General features: G+C 42.7%; 1 protein-coding gene across 1 annotated transcript in view; it reads right to left on the minus strand.

Moving 5' to 3' along the window:
- Positions 1-17,663, minus strand: part of SORCS3 (sortilin related VPS10 domain containing receptor 3) — a 309,773-nt gene that overhangs the window by 41,442 nt on the left and 250,668 nt on the right. The window contains exon 14 of the mRNA XM_075757979.1: positions 15,015-15,122. Coding sequence (XP_075614094.1) covers positions 15,015-15,122 — 108 coding nt within the window. The remainder of the gene's footprint in view (positions 1-15,014; positions 15,123-17,663) is intronic.

Raw genomic sequence — 17,663 nt, forward strand, 5'->3', positions numbered from 1 at the left:
CCTATGTGGAAGGCAATATATTAGCATTCCAAAAGCACGGAGCATTAGCTGCTCTTTAATTAAATGATTTCAAAGAAGATCTTTGTATGTTATTGCTATAATTTAGCTGGAAACAATACTACACTAAATGTAATTAGAGGAGTGTGAACAGAGAGGGATGTTTTCCTCTGTGCTGCAGAGATGGTTCTGGGTCACCTGATTCCTAAAGTAGTAACTTTTCCCCCCCTTGCTAATAAAAAGCTTAAGCCTGATCAACCATTGCAGTGCAGCCTTCACAGATAAGAGCTGCTCATATGCAGAGCAGTTAGAAGCAACCGTACCCTGTGAGCGCTACTCACCAATAACAAATGCAACTTGGATGTCTACAATACTTTCTGATTGACCAACCAACATGATGAAGGTTACATTACATTTCAAGATGACTCTGTTGTGCATTTGAAACTTCTGTGAGAGTAAGCAAATGTAAAAAATGGAAAAGAGTGCTATGTTATCTGTGGGGCTCCACTAGACTCTCAAACAGCTTTCCCTGGGAAGTGATAAAAACCCTCATCTTTTGTGGAATTAAAAATGGGCTGAACAAAACATCACAGGGAACAAACCGCAACTAGGCAAAGTCTAGCATTACAACTCAACACTGCTTTCATCAGTTTTGTGAACTACATCACTGGATGTCATGACTAAGGTCTGTGCACATGACCACTCCCCACCCTATCTGTTTGGGGCAGCCGGGCACAACAGAGAGGGTTGGGCACAGCAAAGAGCTACAACATCTTAAAACTGCTAATGTTCAGCTATCAGTAAGTGCTTAGCATTAAGTGCTCCAGTACATATATCTGGATTTCTGTGTCTGATCTAGAAGAGCTGTAAAAGGCAACACAGAAGATAGTGTACAGAAGACAGCAACTTATTGTTGGCTGAAGATGAAAAAATCTTCTGTGCTCATTACCTCAGCAGTCTGAGGTGTGTTTTTTCTATCTTTTTTTTCCCGAGTCCATCTCTTTTAGAAACAAAACAAGTCCCAAGGAAAGAGATGGAAAAAGGGATTGGTTGGAGTTTATTTTTCCCTACTCAAGTGGTGAGTCCTCACATTGCTTTGAAGATACCATCTCATTTATCTTATCCAATTCCCACGTGCCTTTGTTTCTCATTTACTTTGCTCACTAAATTAGGGAGGTGGATTTTTTTTAAAGTAGCTAAACTCTCAAGATGATACAGGGGAAAAGGGGACATGACGTACTATGAATTTTTCCTCAATAACTTTATCTACCATGGTCTAACCAAAAGGTCTTAATTGCTTGTTGCAAGGGTAGAAGACAAAAGAAGAGAGCTGGGTTTTCAAGGTCCAACTCTGGGAAGCCAACACAAAAAGTATGTTTTGATTTTTTCCATCTAAGCAGTCTGATCTGGAAGTCCTTGAGAAGCAATAAATACAAGAGCCCAGATGGCATTTAGACAGAGTCAGTTTTCTGACTAAGCTCAATTTAACAAAGGTTCTCCAACCTAAGCCATGGAATGGTAATTTACAGGCTTTAGACAGGATAGATTTTGTTCTGTCCCTCAGAGAAAGCAGTTAAAACTCCACATAAAATTCTAGCTAATAGGACAGCATCTTCTCAACTGGCTCTACACGTAACTCACAGTGAAACCATTGCTAGGAAACAAAAAAATGCTTCCTAATCCCTTCTTTGGAGAAGCAAGGCAAGGCTTTTATTGCCAGGGCTGGATGTCATTAATTTGCAAAAAAATTACTAGGAACTTGGAAAACAATTCTGAAATGCTTACAGATTCATGATGGAGTCATTTTGGAAAAGGTCATTGGTAATGATGCTATAATTATATCTTTCATTAATTTTTTAAATACACCATAACTTACAAATGCAGTATATACTGACTGGATAACCTTGTACAGAAACTATTTAAAAGGCTTTTTACATTTATACAGTGTTCTCTTGTCAAATTACATTGCTTTTGCCTTGTCATTATTCCTTGCATTGTTGATAGTTGTGCTTTTTATGTAATTCAATGCCGCTCATTACTGACAGGTCAACAGAATGAATTGAGGGTCAAAAGATAACAACTCATCCATCTCTGGTCCATAGATTCAAACTCTGTCCCTGCCTAGGGTATGAGAAATAGATCTTCTCAAGTAATAGCTCCTGTATTGCTCACAGGAAAGGCATCAGCTGTATCCATCTGGATCTATCCCTGGTGGCAGTTTCAGATGAGCTGCGCAAGCGTGGAAATAGAAATGTCTTCTCGTGCCTAAATGAAGTTCCCTTCTATTACTTCTGAAGTTAACTGGCAGGCCATTATATGGACCAAGCATGCAATGAAGCTGTCTGTACTTGGCTGGTCTGGTCTGGATATAGATGGAGGTCTTTTATCTTCACTAGTCAGCCTAGCTCCTCTGCTTGTAATGGAAGATAACGGTCAAAGTCTCTGGTAATGCCTCCTGTCCTCAGCTGTGCCCATCCGTGAGACAGATGACTGAAGGTACAAAGGAAGGAAGCAGCTGATAAAGTCATCTTCACTACACAAAACATCAAATGTACCCTTCTTTCTGAAGCCTTTTTTCCTTTACTGGACATCAACAAGGTGAAAGAGATGAAAAGGTACCTCATTTTGCTTCTCACAAAGTACACTGGGGGCCTCTCAAGTCAGATTTTAACAAGATTAGGCCCTACAGAATGGACTGTTCAAGTTTTAAGCATTTTGAATATCTAAAATAAAAGCAAAAAATATAAATATACTTAGTGAGCAGCACCTTTTGAGACAAACTACATAAGCAAATATATGGATGGATCAACAGAAAACTACATAGAAAGAGACCAAATATAAACATTAATTGATAATACTGAAGGAAAAACTAATTGCAGTATCATCACAAATAGACTGTTTCATTTAAGTAAGCCCAAAACTAACCTTGTTTTTCCCCCCTGCCTTTTATTGTAGAAGAAAAATGCTTGCAGAGAAAGTGTCTTAGCAAGCAAAAAAAAACCCCAATAGGAAAATCATTCAAATCAGTAAATGTTTCAGCTGACCTGAATCTGCGCTTTTGTTGTGGGAATGTAGAGAGGGAGAAAATAAAGCTCTCTGATTCCAGTTAATATTCCTCTTTATTTACATCTGTGCCTCTTAACAGGTAGTGCTAGAAGCAGCTATTTAATGGGCAGACCCAAGAAGTGCTATGAAGTAGAATCTGGAAGAACCACCTCTGGGCAGAGAAACAAGTATGTTGGGGGGGTGTGTGTGGGGGGGTGTTGTTTGTTTGTTTGTTTCTTTCTTTCTTTCTAGTCACCTGGAGGGGATGAAGTTATCTGAGCAAAACCAAGGGGGAGCCCCAGATCTGGGCAGTCACAGCTGCAGGAGCACTGAGTGGTTAATCCACCACAACTGAAGGTGCTCTCTCTCTGATGTTCAGCAAACAGAAGCACATGTTGCTACTGCTGCAATTTTAAGAGCTAACCAGGTATTCAAGGCCAACCTCCCTTCCCAGCAAGTATCACCAATGTGGTTTCATGAGCAGGGGATGAAGGGAGGCTTGGTCAATGTCACCCTCAATGTAGTGGCACAGCACAGACTGGAGAGTTCCCCTCTACAAGCAGCTAGGATATGTATCACTTGGGCAGACCCGGAGTCACCCACAGTAGGTCCATGCATCAGCTTGGACCCATCAGTGCAAAAGTCAAGGACCAGAGCTATTCAAATTTGGCTGGTCTGCTCTCATGAACACTAAAGCCATTTAACTTTTGGGTACGATGTGTAGATGTGGACCTGAGTGGCTGCCAGGTAAAGCCCACATATGTCTAAGCTCTGCATTTCCGTTCCTGTGCCTCTGGGCAAGCCTGGAGAATAAAGCTCTTCTGCAAGACCGATTCTGGCACTTACACAATCAGCAGTGAGATGGAGCTAAGAAGCCTAGACAGATCTGAATTGGGGTTTGCTGCTGGTTATTGTACTTTATATCCCAGTGCTCCATGCTCCAGGAGAACTGATTAGTTCAACATCAACATGGCATGAATGCACAGAGGTAACACAAACCAGTCACTGCCATTTCCTCTGATCCAGAGTGCTGGGTGACACAGACCAGAGGTGGGGGGATGAACTAACAGAAAGAGCCAAGATCCAGGCAAACATATTAGGTCTAGCTGAGAATCAACTGTGTCCCCATACAAGGTTCTCTTACATCCATAATTGGCTTGATTTGGTTTGGATTTTTCTCCCCACTAGCTAGGCTACCCTGGTCCTACATTACCTGGGAAAACAGTGAGCCTATGCTATAGAAATCTTGGCTCAGTGCACACACTTACAGAAGGACTTGGTACTTAAATGTACATTTGTCACTTGTTGACATTTATACCTTTTTACACAATAAAAGAAAATGCTGACAATTTCACACAAAAAAGGAGGGTCTGTTATGAAATCTGGACCTGAAGCCATCTGTGTGTAAGAAAGCAGCAGTAAAGCAAGACTAGCTCCTACATGCAGGTGAGCTATTAGGGCCAAAACCACGAAAGCAGCAATGGAACAGTTGCAAATTGTGCCAACAGGGTTAGGTTTTATGAATGGGGAGTGAGAGAAGAGCTATTTCCCCATGAATTAAATCTAAATCATGACTTTAGAGAAAACCCAAATAAGCTGTGTAACCTCCTGATTGTTTTTTATTAGGGTTTATATGGAATAAGCGTTAAAGGAGGTCACTAGTTAAATGGAAATTGGATGGAATGGGACTGAGACAAGGACACAGAACCTAATTGAAAGAGACACAGTTCAGCAATTAGGAAGAGTGGAAGAGGGAGAGTTATACTGTCTCATGACTGGCAAGATGATGCAGGGAGCAAGAGACTGGAAACAAAGGAAACATAAAAGATGAAAGATGACACTGGAAAGGCAGGCAATTGCCAACAAAAGACACTGTCTAATTTTTTTCCTAAACAATAAATATGGCCTTTAAAAGCCACTTTGGAGCTTTTAATTCAGTTGCTTTTGGCTGACCTGTTAACTAGGAACAGTAGCCTGAGGGCAACTGGGTGATGATTCAGGGCTGCTGTACTTCTGTCTGTGGATAGAAAGAGAGCAAGAAAAATGGCAATTTTTTTCAAGAGATGCATTTTCTTCCAAATAAAATACACCATCCATTTGGATCTAGATTTTCATCTGGTGCAAATTAGTGTAATTCCCATAGACAATCTCAGATATAAGGCCTTAAACAGTAGCAGTGAAACTACCAAGAATATACCAACAGCAGCTTGCATGATGAGAAATTTGTTCAAGAAAATCTTGGTCTGTATTCTCTTTCCCAAGGGGAAGGGTCAAATGAGAATTTCATGGAATTTCTCATGCAGATGAAATCTGAAGGAAGTGGTTTATTTCCACCTTCTAGTGAAACTGAATGTCATGACATGGAGATTTTCCACAGAAGAGAAATTCAAAGTGCTGGCCAGATTCACTGACTAGCAATCCATATTGAACTGGTCATGGAAAGTTGCACTACTGCCAGATTCCAGGTCAGGAGGGATGGAATGAGCAAGGGAAGTGTTTCTGTGAATACAGATTAAAAACAAAATCTTGCAATAAAAATCCTGCAGTACAATCATGACAGACCCTTTTCCCTCAGCTTTGGAAAACAGTCCTGAGAGATTATTCATCAGCTCAATGGGCACTTCCTTTAAAGTGCCAGCAGAAGAGGAAAACCACTGCAAATGACATGGTACAGCATGATCTTTTAGTTAGCAAGTAATGCCAGATGCAATTAGTAAGTAATCTGCAGAACATATAATTACGAAGCAGCCCCACAGCTTGGGCTCAATTTCTCCATTAGCTGCACAAATAATGGACAAGGCAATGGGGGAGACAGGGATTTTTTTATTTTTTTTTTTTCTAAATACAAAGTGCTATCAAAATAAGAACTTACTGAATGACAAACCAAACCTTTTGAAATCTGGTCTCTAAAAAATTTATTGCCAATGTTCCCAAACCACTTTACATGACAATTGCTTCAAAAGAAATCCCAGCAACATGAAAGGGAGTGTGAGACACCTGGGAAGGAGGATGGGAAAGCACGTTAATTTTTAATGCTGTTTTTCAGAAGTGTTCTCTCTCTTCTTCGAAGCACTCATGAAAGACAACCAGTTTCTCACAGCTTTGAAACCTGAAGATGTTGCCTACCTCTTCTAGGAAAGATACTGGCAGGTATTAGCAATCTGAGTGTTTTCTCCAGTAACAGGTCTGTGGTCCCAAGAGAGGCAGGTGCTGCCCCTTTGCCAGAAGCTGGATAACAGAACGTGTTCAGCCATTTCAACTTGTCATCCTATGAATCAGCAGATTTCCAACCAGAGATGGCCAACACAAATGTGGAAGCCATTGCTCAGAACATGTAAGCTCCAAACTCATGCGAAAGAGACAATACGTGGTGGATTAGGGTGACAAGCTTTGCCTGGCACAGGGTATTAGAGAGAAGGTGGCTCAGAAGAGGGGAAGAGATCTGTAACTGGCTGGGAAACAGTGTGAGGAGGTGGCTGACCAGTTATAGCGGGGGAATTTTCACAAGTTTGAGTCAAAGGGATCATGAAACAAGAAAACCATGTACAATGATCATATGAGGACAAGCTCCTTTAGGAATAAAGGCTTCTAGCACTAACTGAACTATGCCTCAAATTATAGTATGGCTGCTCTGGAGGGCTGCTCTCCACGGCTCACTGCAGCCCAATGATGAAAAATCAGTACAGTGAACTCTGCAGCCAAACCAGCTCCGAGCCTTCCCAGCTCCCAGAAAAGCTGGTGTTCTGTACCACGCTCTGCCCCATGCAGGATCAGGGCCGAGTTGAGCTGAAAAGGTGCTGAGGCCATATGGTTTCTCAGTCTCCCAAGGGCTGGTGGGATCAGGGCACCAGTATATTTCATAGCTTGCTCTAATGGAAAGGTGAAAGGCTCTGAGGAACATTATGTGTGCACAGCACCGTACCCCTGGCTGCGCACCCTACACCAGGCCTGAGTGCTTTGTACAGCCCAGCCGCTAGCAGGAGGACAGCACAGGACCTATAATCCATCTATCCTTACTTAAAAGCACAAGAAACAAAGCGTATTAGCCTCTAGATGAGAATATCTGGATTGTAGTGTCATCAGGCCACCCTTGTCCTTTTATATAGGGAAAAGAAATCATGTTATCAGCCTGCTGCTCATTCCGGCTCCTTCTGTAAGGGCATTTTTCTTCACTTCAGTGAATAAAAGCCTCCCGTCAGCACACCTTTTTCTAGTCCCTCTCCTTGCACGTGCTTACCTCTCCATCCACCTTGTTTAATCATTACAGACATGACTCAGCATTTCCTTCTCCTAAGGAATGGGAAAAGTCTGCACAGTGGGGTACTCATCTGGGACTCAGGAGACCTGATGTAATGCCAAGCTGCCTTCATGACAGTCTGCTGAGTGACTGACCATGGACACGTCCCTTGTTCTACCTCAATTTCCCTACCTGTGGAATACAACTAAGGATGTTGATTTCTTTAGCATAATATTTGATCTACTGTCCATAAATAGCACTTGACTCCAATGAGAGTAATGTTTGCCCCAGAAAGCCAAAGACAGACAATACATGCCACAGAGCCCAATGCCTTCTCCACGTCTATGGCTTCTGCCAGGAATCCTCTAAGTACGTGGCACAACTGCTGGGAACTGATCTCAGGTCACAGACATCCTCTTCCTAAGGCCCCACATGATGCTGTCTGAGAAAGATTACCCTAAGCAGATGTTCTCATCATCTGATTTGTCTATTCAGGTGCCACAGAAAGACCTCAGCTCATACCGCAAGTAGCAGCAGCACAATCAGTATTGTGCCTCTGTGGGCTGTTTAGGCGAATTCATGCAGCAATCCAAAGGCTAATGAATAAAGTACTTCTCTGGCAGGGAGGGAGATGGGAGGAGGAAGTGACACTGATTAATCTGTGATCATTAATAATGTTTTTAAGTCTTGCAAACGAAGATAATGATACGAGTAATCAACTGTCTTACTCCAGGGTATAAACTGATCATCTGCTGGGATAAAATGGGAATTCCTATAACACACATTTTCTTGTCCATTGTAAAGTCACTTGATGGCATTAGCAGATCGATCATTTTCTCGCAAAGTCCCAGCTATTCATTACTTCCAGAAGGTTTTGAAATTAGATCAGATGACACAAGAAGGCAGCTCACTATAGCAATGCCAATATCCTCTCAATCATTTTGGTTTCCTAACTTAATAATTATATTTATAATTTTTGTTCTCAGATCAAGTTCTAAATCTTACTTTTCTTTCTGTGTGCAGTCATTATTTTCACAGATTCATGTTAATTTCATGGATCCTGTTCTGAAGAGTCCTTATGTAGGTTTAGATGCTGCAGTTTGCACAGCCTCATGAGCAAGGACAGTGCAATGAACTCACAAGGACACATCAGAGCCTTGCAGTAAAATCCATAGCAAATAATAAAGCTGGTCACATCACAAACAGACATTGCAATAAACATAAAAAGAAAGGAAAACCGAAATGCGAGATAAAACCACAATGGGGAAAACAATTAAAACCTACCAGTCCTTTGTAGCTATCTAATGGTACCTACGCAACTTGGACAAACCAGGTTTTGCAATCTGCCCTCCAATCTCTCAAAACCCCCACCGTTTTGGTAGGCCTGAGAGTATGCTCAGGCTGGCTGGTCAGCTCTGGTTCCCAAAAGATGTAAAGATAAATAAGGACAGAGTTCAGAGTTCTTCACCACAATAGCCCCTGTACATGATCCCTTCTGTTGTTTTCTGCACTGGAAGCTGCAAGTTTGATTTAGCTTTCTACAGACCTCTGGTGAAATCTTTCCTTCAAGATTCCCTCCTCACCAAATCCTCTCTGGAGCTCAGCAGCAGCAGAAGTTGCACAAGAAAATCTGTCTTTTTTTCAGACAACTTCTTTCTCTGTTTCTCAAGCAGAGTGAAGTGAAAACAGACCAGATTGATGGCAGAAGAGTTTGAAGGCATCTGCTGGGCCACAGGAATTGAGGAACACTGTGTCTGCATCTTTTCTTTATGCATGTTAGACAAGAACCTCAATTTCTTCTAGGAAAAACAATCTCTTGGTGTTTCTGCCATCCACTCACCTCTTCTCCTGTTTACTGAGATTGCTGACGGGGTGCCAGCTATGGAGGGCGAAGGCTTGGCCCAGGAGGGAGAAGGCCAGCTCCTCTGACCACATTCCAGCAAAGGCACTATTTTCTATCACCTCTCTGTTTTCGCCTTACTTTTCTCAGTACAACCACTCAGAGGTGGCAGATCTGCAGCTCCCTACCCCTAAGCAAAGGGGCAGAATCTTTCAAGGACATTGTGTCAGCTTGTAATTTTTTTTCCTGTATCAGCTTTTAAATGTGACAGCAAGACTTGAGCAGAAGGCAGTGAATGTTGCCTTGCTTAAAGAGGAAAGATGATAATCACCTTATCAGAAAGTGACAGGAAAATGACTCTTGGCTCCCATGTAATTTTGAACTCAGTGGGAACTTGGACCTGGGAGCTGTTGCCCCTCTCACAATCTGCTGAGTCTCTGCTGAGTGCTAATCAGAATCTGTCCATGTTGCCTTCATACTTGTACATACTTTGCTGATGTCTTCCACAAGTCAGTCAATTCTTCAGAATAAGAGTTAATTCACGGAACTCCTGGCCACACAATAATGTGACTGCTAAATTTTTAAAGGGATTTAGTGGAAAAACCCTCAAAAAAATAGAAAAAGTCATTAATGTCTTAGAAATACAAAGAATACTATGTTTGGCTGAAAAAAGTCCCTTATTTGCAAATCTCTGTAAATGAGAAAAGTGAACAAGGGAATCATAAGTATATATTTATTTTAATATATATTTTTAGTATCCTCCTCTTGCCACTGTTGGAGCAGGGAACTGAGCTAGAGGGACCTCTGGTCTGACTCAGCATGGCTTGTGCTCTTAATGCTCTCGTTCTCACTTCAAACCTCTCCTGGCCTCCATCACACCTTTTCCAACATTTCTCTTTTTCTCAGTTACTTATTCATTCTGCCCCACTCTTCTGCCACCCAGTGATGGATTGCCAGTAATTGGTCTCCTGGAAAAAAAAATGCTCCCACTTCATCCCTGGTAAAGCTGCGTGGCCATGTAAACGAGAAGGTATTAGACAGGGCCAGGACTCATAACCTATTCATTTACAACCAGGAACATTTTCTAACATACACATAGCCAAGGGCAGCAGCCACAGCAATGCTGGCAGACCAGCTTGTATTAAATCCTCTCACTGAAAACGTTAATGCTCAATGTTGCATACACAGATATATATGGATCATTAAGTATAGATACATAGAAACATATATATTTATATACACACACGTGGGTGTGTCTACATAAATATGTATTGATCAGCACAGACACACTTAATGATCCCTATCTATCAATGAATGTCTGCACACACACGTATAATGATTCTACAAAAATGATAGCAAAGCTCTGCAGGGCTGTGAAGCAAAAAGGTTATTTCTCTGTATGTAGGTTTGGTGAGATGCTTAGCACAGGAGATGAAGTGGCAGGGGTAATAATTATGAGTCAGAGCTGGAACAACATAAAGCCCATCTCTGGACCCACAAAAACATCTCATCTCTGATTTGAGTAGTACAGACTAGCAACTCTCTTGGGCAAATACTGTTTCTGTTTGGGTATATCACAATCGACTAGAAGGGGAATGCAATCTGATTCCTTTCCCCTGGTGGACAACCTCAGGCAAGCAACGTGCTGTGTCTATGGCTCATCAACACAGAAATGTTAGATCTGTCCATTAGAATGTGAAATCATTAAAAGATATACTACTCACTAGTGAGGGCTACAGGACATAAGTTAGAAAACAGTAGATTTCAAAGAGACTAGTGCTTTCTGGGCACTCATTGGGTTACCTAAGAACGTGCCTAACCCATCGTCCTTATGCATTTCAGTTATCTTCCTAAAGGACCCTTTTTTTCCTGCTTTCCTCACACCTGCACCAAACACTGCAATGTGCTTTGGTACACATCTCTTGAAGTGCTGTGATGCTAAGGGAGCTGAACTGACCATCTTGTCAGATGAGATGACTGTCAAAACAACAGCGAAAGGAACTGCAGAAGTGGATGATCAGCCAGGAATGGAGGAAAGGAGAGTGGATCCACATTGGTTAGGCAGTACCTCCAAGTTAGACCAGCTCACACAGTCTCATGGTACTTCCCTGTATGTCACAAAACTACATTCTTAGTGGACCCCGCTCAGCTATGCTTGTAAGGAAATAATTCATTCTTGCACTCTTAAAATCATACAAAATACCAAAATCATAGAATAATTTAGGTTGGAACATACATCTGCAAGTTATCTTCTCCAATTCCCCACTAAAAGAGGCTCCTAATTCAAAGTACACTAAGATATCAATACAAAACACAGAAGAACCCAATGCTCCAACAATACAGACAGATACTGCAACTGCTCACGTAACAGCCATGAAGTGGTATGAAATCCTGTGCTAAAACTATTGCTGCTTCCTACAGCCCAGAGAGCCCATTCACAGTATGTACCACAAAATGAAGGTAGGGAATAATAGTCATTCTACTGATATACTGATTTTAATAAGATAGTATTATGATAATATTGTTAATAATGCAATATGTTAATAATAGTTTGGGTATAATGACTATTTAATTCACATTCCCCTCAGAATATTATTTTTCGGAAAGAGTTGAACACAGACCACTCTGATGCAAATCAATGGAGAAATTTTCCCTAACAGGAATCAGCCAAAATTGCTAGATGAAATACTTTGCATTTTTCAGGATGAAAGACAAATCTTTAAAAGCCACTAACCTACCCAATTTGGTGGTACACTGATATGAGCACAGTCTTGGTCTCTCTGCCTCAGCCCTGCTTCTACTCTAAGAGTTCTCACTGATCCCATCCTCCATTGGGGTACGCTGATCCCAAACCCTTGTGCTCCTCTCATCAGCTTCTTCAAATCATTGGGATTTCTACTCGCAAACAAAAATTCCACGTACCTCCAACCACCATGTTTTATCTTGGTTCAGAGGATAGCCAGTTCACTAAAATTCTCATTGTGAGAAACACCTAAGTGATATGCATAGAAATGGTTTGCACATAGGCTTTATAAATGCTCTCTTTCCTCCTCAGTTCCTTTATTGTGCTGGATAGGAATTTCTCTAAACATTTATGGCAAGTATCATGTGAAATTTTTTGTACAGCTTTCACAGACTATTAAGAATAGTTTTTAAAATTGCTAATGATGACAGTAATAATAAAAACAATACCAATAACAATAGCAATAATAATAATAAGCCTGCAAAGATTTCAAAAGAAAAAGAGCCAGCTCTCAACAAAGCTGATACACAATATTCAGCAAGATAATTCACTTCCTACATTCTCCATCAGAAGACTACAGACATATAAGTAACCATAACCTTAGATTTAAAATGCATCTTTCATCTCAAAAGAAAACTGCATTGATTTATAAAGTAAATGGGCTAAATCCACAGCTAGTTGAAACTGATTAGCTCCATTGATTTCAATGAAGGTGCTGATGTGCAGATTTATTTGAGCTCAGATCTGTCCCTCTGTGCGTGTGTGTGTGAGTCTGGATGTGTGTGTGGTTGGAAAGCGATACACATTGCACAAAGAATTTCACAGAAAAACACCATATTAGCCAACACAAAAAGTGATACACTATTGCTGCATTTGGAGAAAAATGTGTAGAGTGAACAGAATGCAGGCTCTAATCTTCAGCTGGGAATTGGCATGTATTTCCCCAACAGGATGCTCACAGCAGTCTTGTGAAAAGGCTTACAGGTATATCATATGCTGTTGTGGTTTGCTTTCTGCAAAAATAGGGGCAATATTTGCAGATAGCAAGGCAGCAGATGCACAGATATATTCTTCTACACAAGCGAGTATTCCACTTCTATGAAGAAAAAGCCAAAGCCAAGGCATGGTGTTGAAGTAAAGGAAAAACTAGCAGCCCTTCCAAAATTGATACCACCTCTACTCTGATAAAAAGTTCAAGTGCTGTCTATGACATAGACATGGAGGTTGCCTCGTTCTGCCCCAGGACTCTTTGGGAAACAAACATAAGCGTGCAGCTCCTATGCTTTATAGGCATAAAGGTTAACCACTTTGCCTGATCTTCCCAGGACACTTTAGCACAGGAGATGTAGACGAGCTATATGGGAGCTGGCTACACCTTCCTGATCCTCCTGAGACTACAGCACCAAGATACTTCATCCGTCATGGCACAGATGGCAGAGAAGCCAGCTGAAATGTAGCTTTGCCAGAAGAGGATTTTTCCCCAGTCCCTTCCTTGCAGCTAAGGTGAGCTCCACTGCAGGTGCAGACAGCTCCTCACCACAGAGTCACTTCTGTTTACGTAAGGCTGATGTAGGTCTGGTTTTCAAAAGGCACACCGACGCAAATCACACAACCAGTTGGAATAAATTCAAATCACTATGACTGTTATCAACTTGGATCAACTGTTATCTGATCCAAGCTTCCTCAGAAACTGGTGACAAGCATACCCAGCAGTCTACTCTCAGTCTGTCACTACCTGTGACACCAGCAATGAGATCTACCTACGCATTTCTGCCACATAAGTAGGCAGATGGACTGAAGCCTAGAAGAAAATATACTGGGCCTGAATCTCTTTTTTCTTGCAAGTAGTGAAAATTTGCAGGAACTTCAGAAATCTGCAGGTGCAGAAAGCAGGAAAAGCAAACCAACTGCAAGGTGAAATTCATAGTATATCTCCTGCCCCTAAGTTGGAGTGCTGCAACACTGTCTGGTGTGATAAACCAAAAGCGCTCCTCCATGCCACTGCAGATATGCTTTGCAGGAGTCCCTCAGTCTAACGCATCTTAGCCACCTTGCTTTTTGATCCTTTTCAGAAAGCTGCTCCAGCCAGGTCAGAGAAAATAAAGGGGAGAAGGCATCTCTGCAAGCAACAAAGACAGTGCGTCTAGTCCTTGCTTTGTTCAGAATCCCAGAACAGACTGCTCTTATCTACTTTGTCTAAGAGGTCAGATGACTCTTCGAAGATGCCTTTGAATTTTAAAAGTTCCCTCTCTCTCTCTCCTGGTTGTTAAACTCAGATCCTGGCCTGTTCTTGGAACATTATTCCACCAATTACACCAGCCTTAGCTATTGCTTCAGCACTCCTGGGAGGAGGAAGTATCAGTCCAGGCTCAGTAGTACCAGTTCCATGGTATGGGTGAATCATAGCATCCTACACCCCAGACCAGGAAGGTTACTCTGAGCTCAGCTCTGCATATGCACGCTGAGAACAACTTTAACTTGAGCTAAATGTACAGCCCACAATGCAGATAGCAAGCAACAAGGTTTGGGGACATTCATACCCAGCAGCAATCTCAAAAGACAGTTAAGCTGCACAACTGGAACAAGCACAGAGCTGACATTAGGTGCAACCATACAGATCTCAGGCCTCTGAAGAGCACTGCAGTCCCTGGGCCATCGGATTCAAGGAACACAGTCTCAGCAGTATTTATAAGAAGGGACCTCTGGATGTCACTAGTCCAAGCTCTTACTCCAAGATAAGACTGTTGCCACCTACAGATCAGGGCAGATGTGGCTTCATCTATCCAAGGCTTGAAAACTTTCAGGGTGGTGATACCACAGCCTCTCTGTAACCTGACCAGGGCTAAACGACAGATTTTCCTACTGCTCTATCTGAACTCCCAAGCTACAGCTTGGGACCATCTCTTCTTCTTATACCCCCTGCCACTACTGGGAAGAGTTTGGCTCCATTAGCCACATGATGCACGGACACTCCACCTGGGTCTGTGACCATCAGCAAAAAACCACAAAACAACACTGTGCCTTCATGCAACATTACATGTGTAGCTACACAATGCTGTACCCAGCACCATGAGGCTCACCATGCACTTGGGGATCTCCATGCACCCCTTCTGCCATCACATTTTTAAGAAGTTAAGAGCTGCTGTACTTACGTCATTATCTGGGTCTCTATGCCAGGGTCTACAAGAGATCCGTCCACAAAAAGTGGTGTTGATGTGAAACTGTATTTACTCCAGGATCTTCCCTCATCAAAACTCACCCTGGGATAGAAGCAGACAAGATTTATACACGTAAAAAGACTTACTCTAGAGCAACTGCAGCAATTAAATATTGGCTAAGGTCTGCAAGCTCCAGCAGCTAAATTTATAGACAAGCACGAATCTTTGTCATTTCCCAGCCCACTAATTCATGCTCTTGGTGTACTTTGAAAGATCAAAGCCTTAGAGAGTATAAACACTGGCAATAAGGACATGGATGTACTTGATCCAGCTATACATCAGACTAAGGGATCAAGGGGCATAGGCAAGTCCTGTTTCTGGATCTGCAATAGCATTGGCATGAGGCAGAGCAAAAGCAGCCCTGGCCTGAATGCATGAACATTGCTGTCAATACCATGGGGCGTTTCGACCCATGCATGTATAAGTGCCATACAGCATCAGCTACGATCTCTCTACCCCTATTAATATTTCTTCACATACCATCTCAGAGGTGGCCTCCATTTTAGGGAGCGGTGGAGGAAGGAGGCCAAACAGAGTCACAGTCAGTGGTTAGTCAGGGGCTCTTTGCCTGTTACAGTTGTAAAGCAAAGTAGTATGCTGGTTAAAATGAAAGCATTTCCCTTGTTAGAGGCTGAGAGTGTTCACACTGTCAGTGACAAGCCAGGGTAATTTAGTGGCTTTTGATCATCTGTCCCTACCCTCAACCACCGTGTGCCTTACTTTCTGTTTTTATCAAACAGCACGTGTATCCTAACCCAGCCGACAGGGTCTTGGTTGAATTAGTTATTACAACAGGCTTTTAGATCAGCAAAGGAGGGTTAGGAAACCCTGCTCTCAGTTACACCATGGCAATGTGTCTATCTCTGACAACTGTAAAGGAGTAGGTGAATGAACAGGTGAACCACACCAGCAGGCAGACTGGGTCAGAACTCCCATGGCCCATGACTTACTGTCCCTTCCCAGCCTCCCTCATGGCCTGCCCTCCCCCCATCCATGCCCAGGAACCCCCCATTGATACCATGGGAGTGCCAGGCTCCAGCTCTGCTGCAGCCCTGCCCGGCCATGGGCCTGACACACAGGCTGACATCCCTGCCTGGCCTCAGCCCATCCCCAGTGAGCTGCCTGATGCCCAGGGCTGGGGCTGCCCTGCTCCTCACTGGGGGTGGAATGGGCCCCAGCTGCGAGATCCTGCCCCGCTGTACCAGGGACCTCAGTCAGCTCCCAGCTTCCCAGCCCTCAGGGAGCTACCAGCTCTCACGTCACCCTGACAGCCTGTGCCCACAACAGCCAAAGGAGGGTGTGCACACCCAGCTGCTACTGCAGCAGGAAAGACAGGCAACCTGCAGACTGTCAGCATCCAGCTCCCAGACCTACTGCCCACGAACAGTTCTGAAACCAAGTTTCTCCCTGCCCCCAGACTCTCCACACAACCACTTACGCACAATTTCTGCCCAGAATTTCAGCTCCAAATTATACCAGCAAAGGAAGAACAAACAGAGAAGCACAAAGGTTTATTGGCTATAAAATTATTTGATCCTCTCCCAGCAGGGTCATTACAGAGTTCTCTGTAATTCTGCGAGGTACCTGGGCTATGAAGGCTGACAGATTGTTCTCAATGGACATGACCAAAGAGAGAAAAACTTCTTTGAATAGCAGGAAACACTTCTCATTTTAAAGTGAGTGTAAAAAAGAAATTTGCCTTTTTTTCCAAGCAAGGAAATTTGGGGGGGGATGTGCATGTGTGTGCACACACATGCATCTGACCACCTGGATTTGTCTGAGAGGGTCTTGCTGGAAACTGAATCCTCCCCACTCCAAGTAGCTGGCATCAGGGATACTATCTGAGATGCCACCAAAGGACCAGGAGGCCAGTTTAATATGTAATATTACAAGCAATGGGTTACACCAACCTCAGTTCTTTTGTGTGGAAAGCCAAGGCTTAAAGTCACCACTCACTAGGTATCTGCCTCTCACAGAACCTAGCAAAACACCTTCGCCTGACTCACAATGCACATCTACCAGAATAGGAAGCCGACTACAGATCACAGACAGAAAGCTGGGAGTACAACAGCATACAAAAAGCTTATCTGCTCCAAATCTATTTATTTAAATGTATGTATCTTCCCATACACCTGTGCATTTGTATGCTGTTCTGCTTCCATGCTTATCTATCTAAATAGCATTTCAATTTCTGGGGAACAGCATGCTTCATTAGCTTAGCTAAAGTTCTCTTGGCTTTTCAATTATCCGCCCCTCTTTTCTCCAGGATGAAACTTATTGTACAATGTCTCAGCCTGAGAACTAATAGATATACATGTACCCTTTAATCTATTCCACTCCTTCGCATAAAACAGGTGCCTACTGAGGCAATATGAAGCAAAATCCAAAGCCCCTAAGGGTACAATTTTGGAGGAAACCTGTTGGAGCTTATTGATAACAGCTCTAAATCACTACTCATTTAATAGAGTGGGTGGGGCACTCATAGTACTGCACATGCCATTTCACGAGTCTTAGTGGAAAGGAAGAACATCAGAAAGGAACGTCTGCAAAGCAGGCAAAGGTGAACTGGGCTCTCAGGTCCTA

The sequence above is a fragment of the Balearica regulorum genome, chromosome 7 (assembly GCF_011004875.1).
Source record: "Balearica regulorum gibbericeps isolate bBalReg1 chromosome 7, bBalReg1.pri, whole genome shotgun sequence".
NCBI classification, from domain to species: Eukaryota; Metazoa; Chordata; class Aves; order Gruiformes; family Gruidae; genus Balearica; species Balearica regulorum.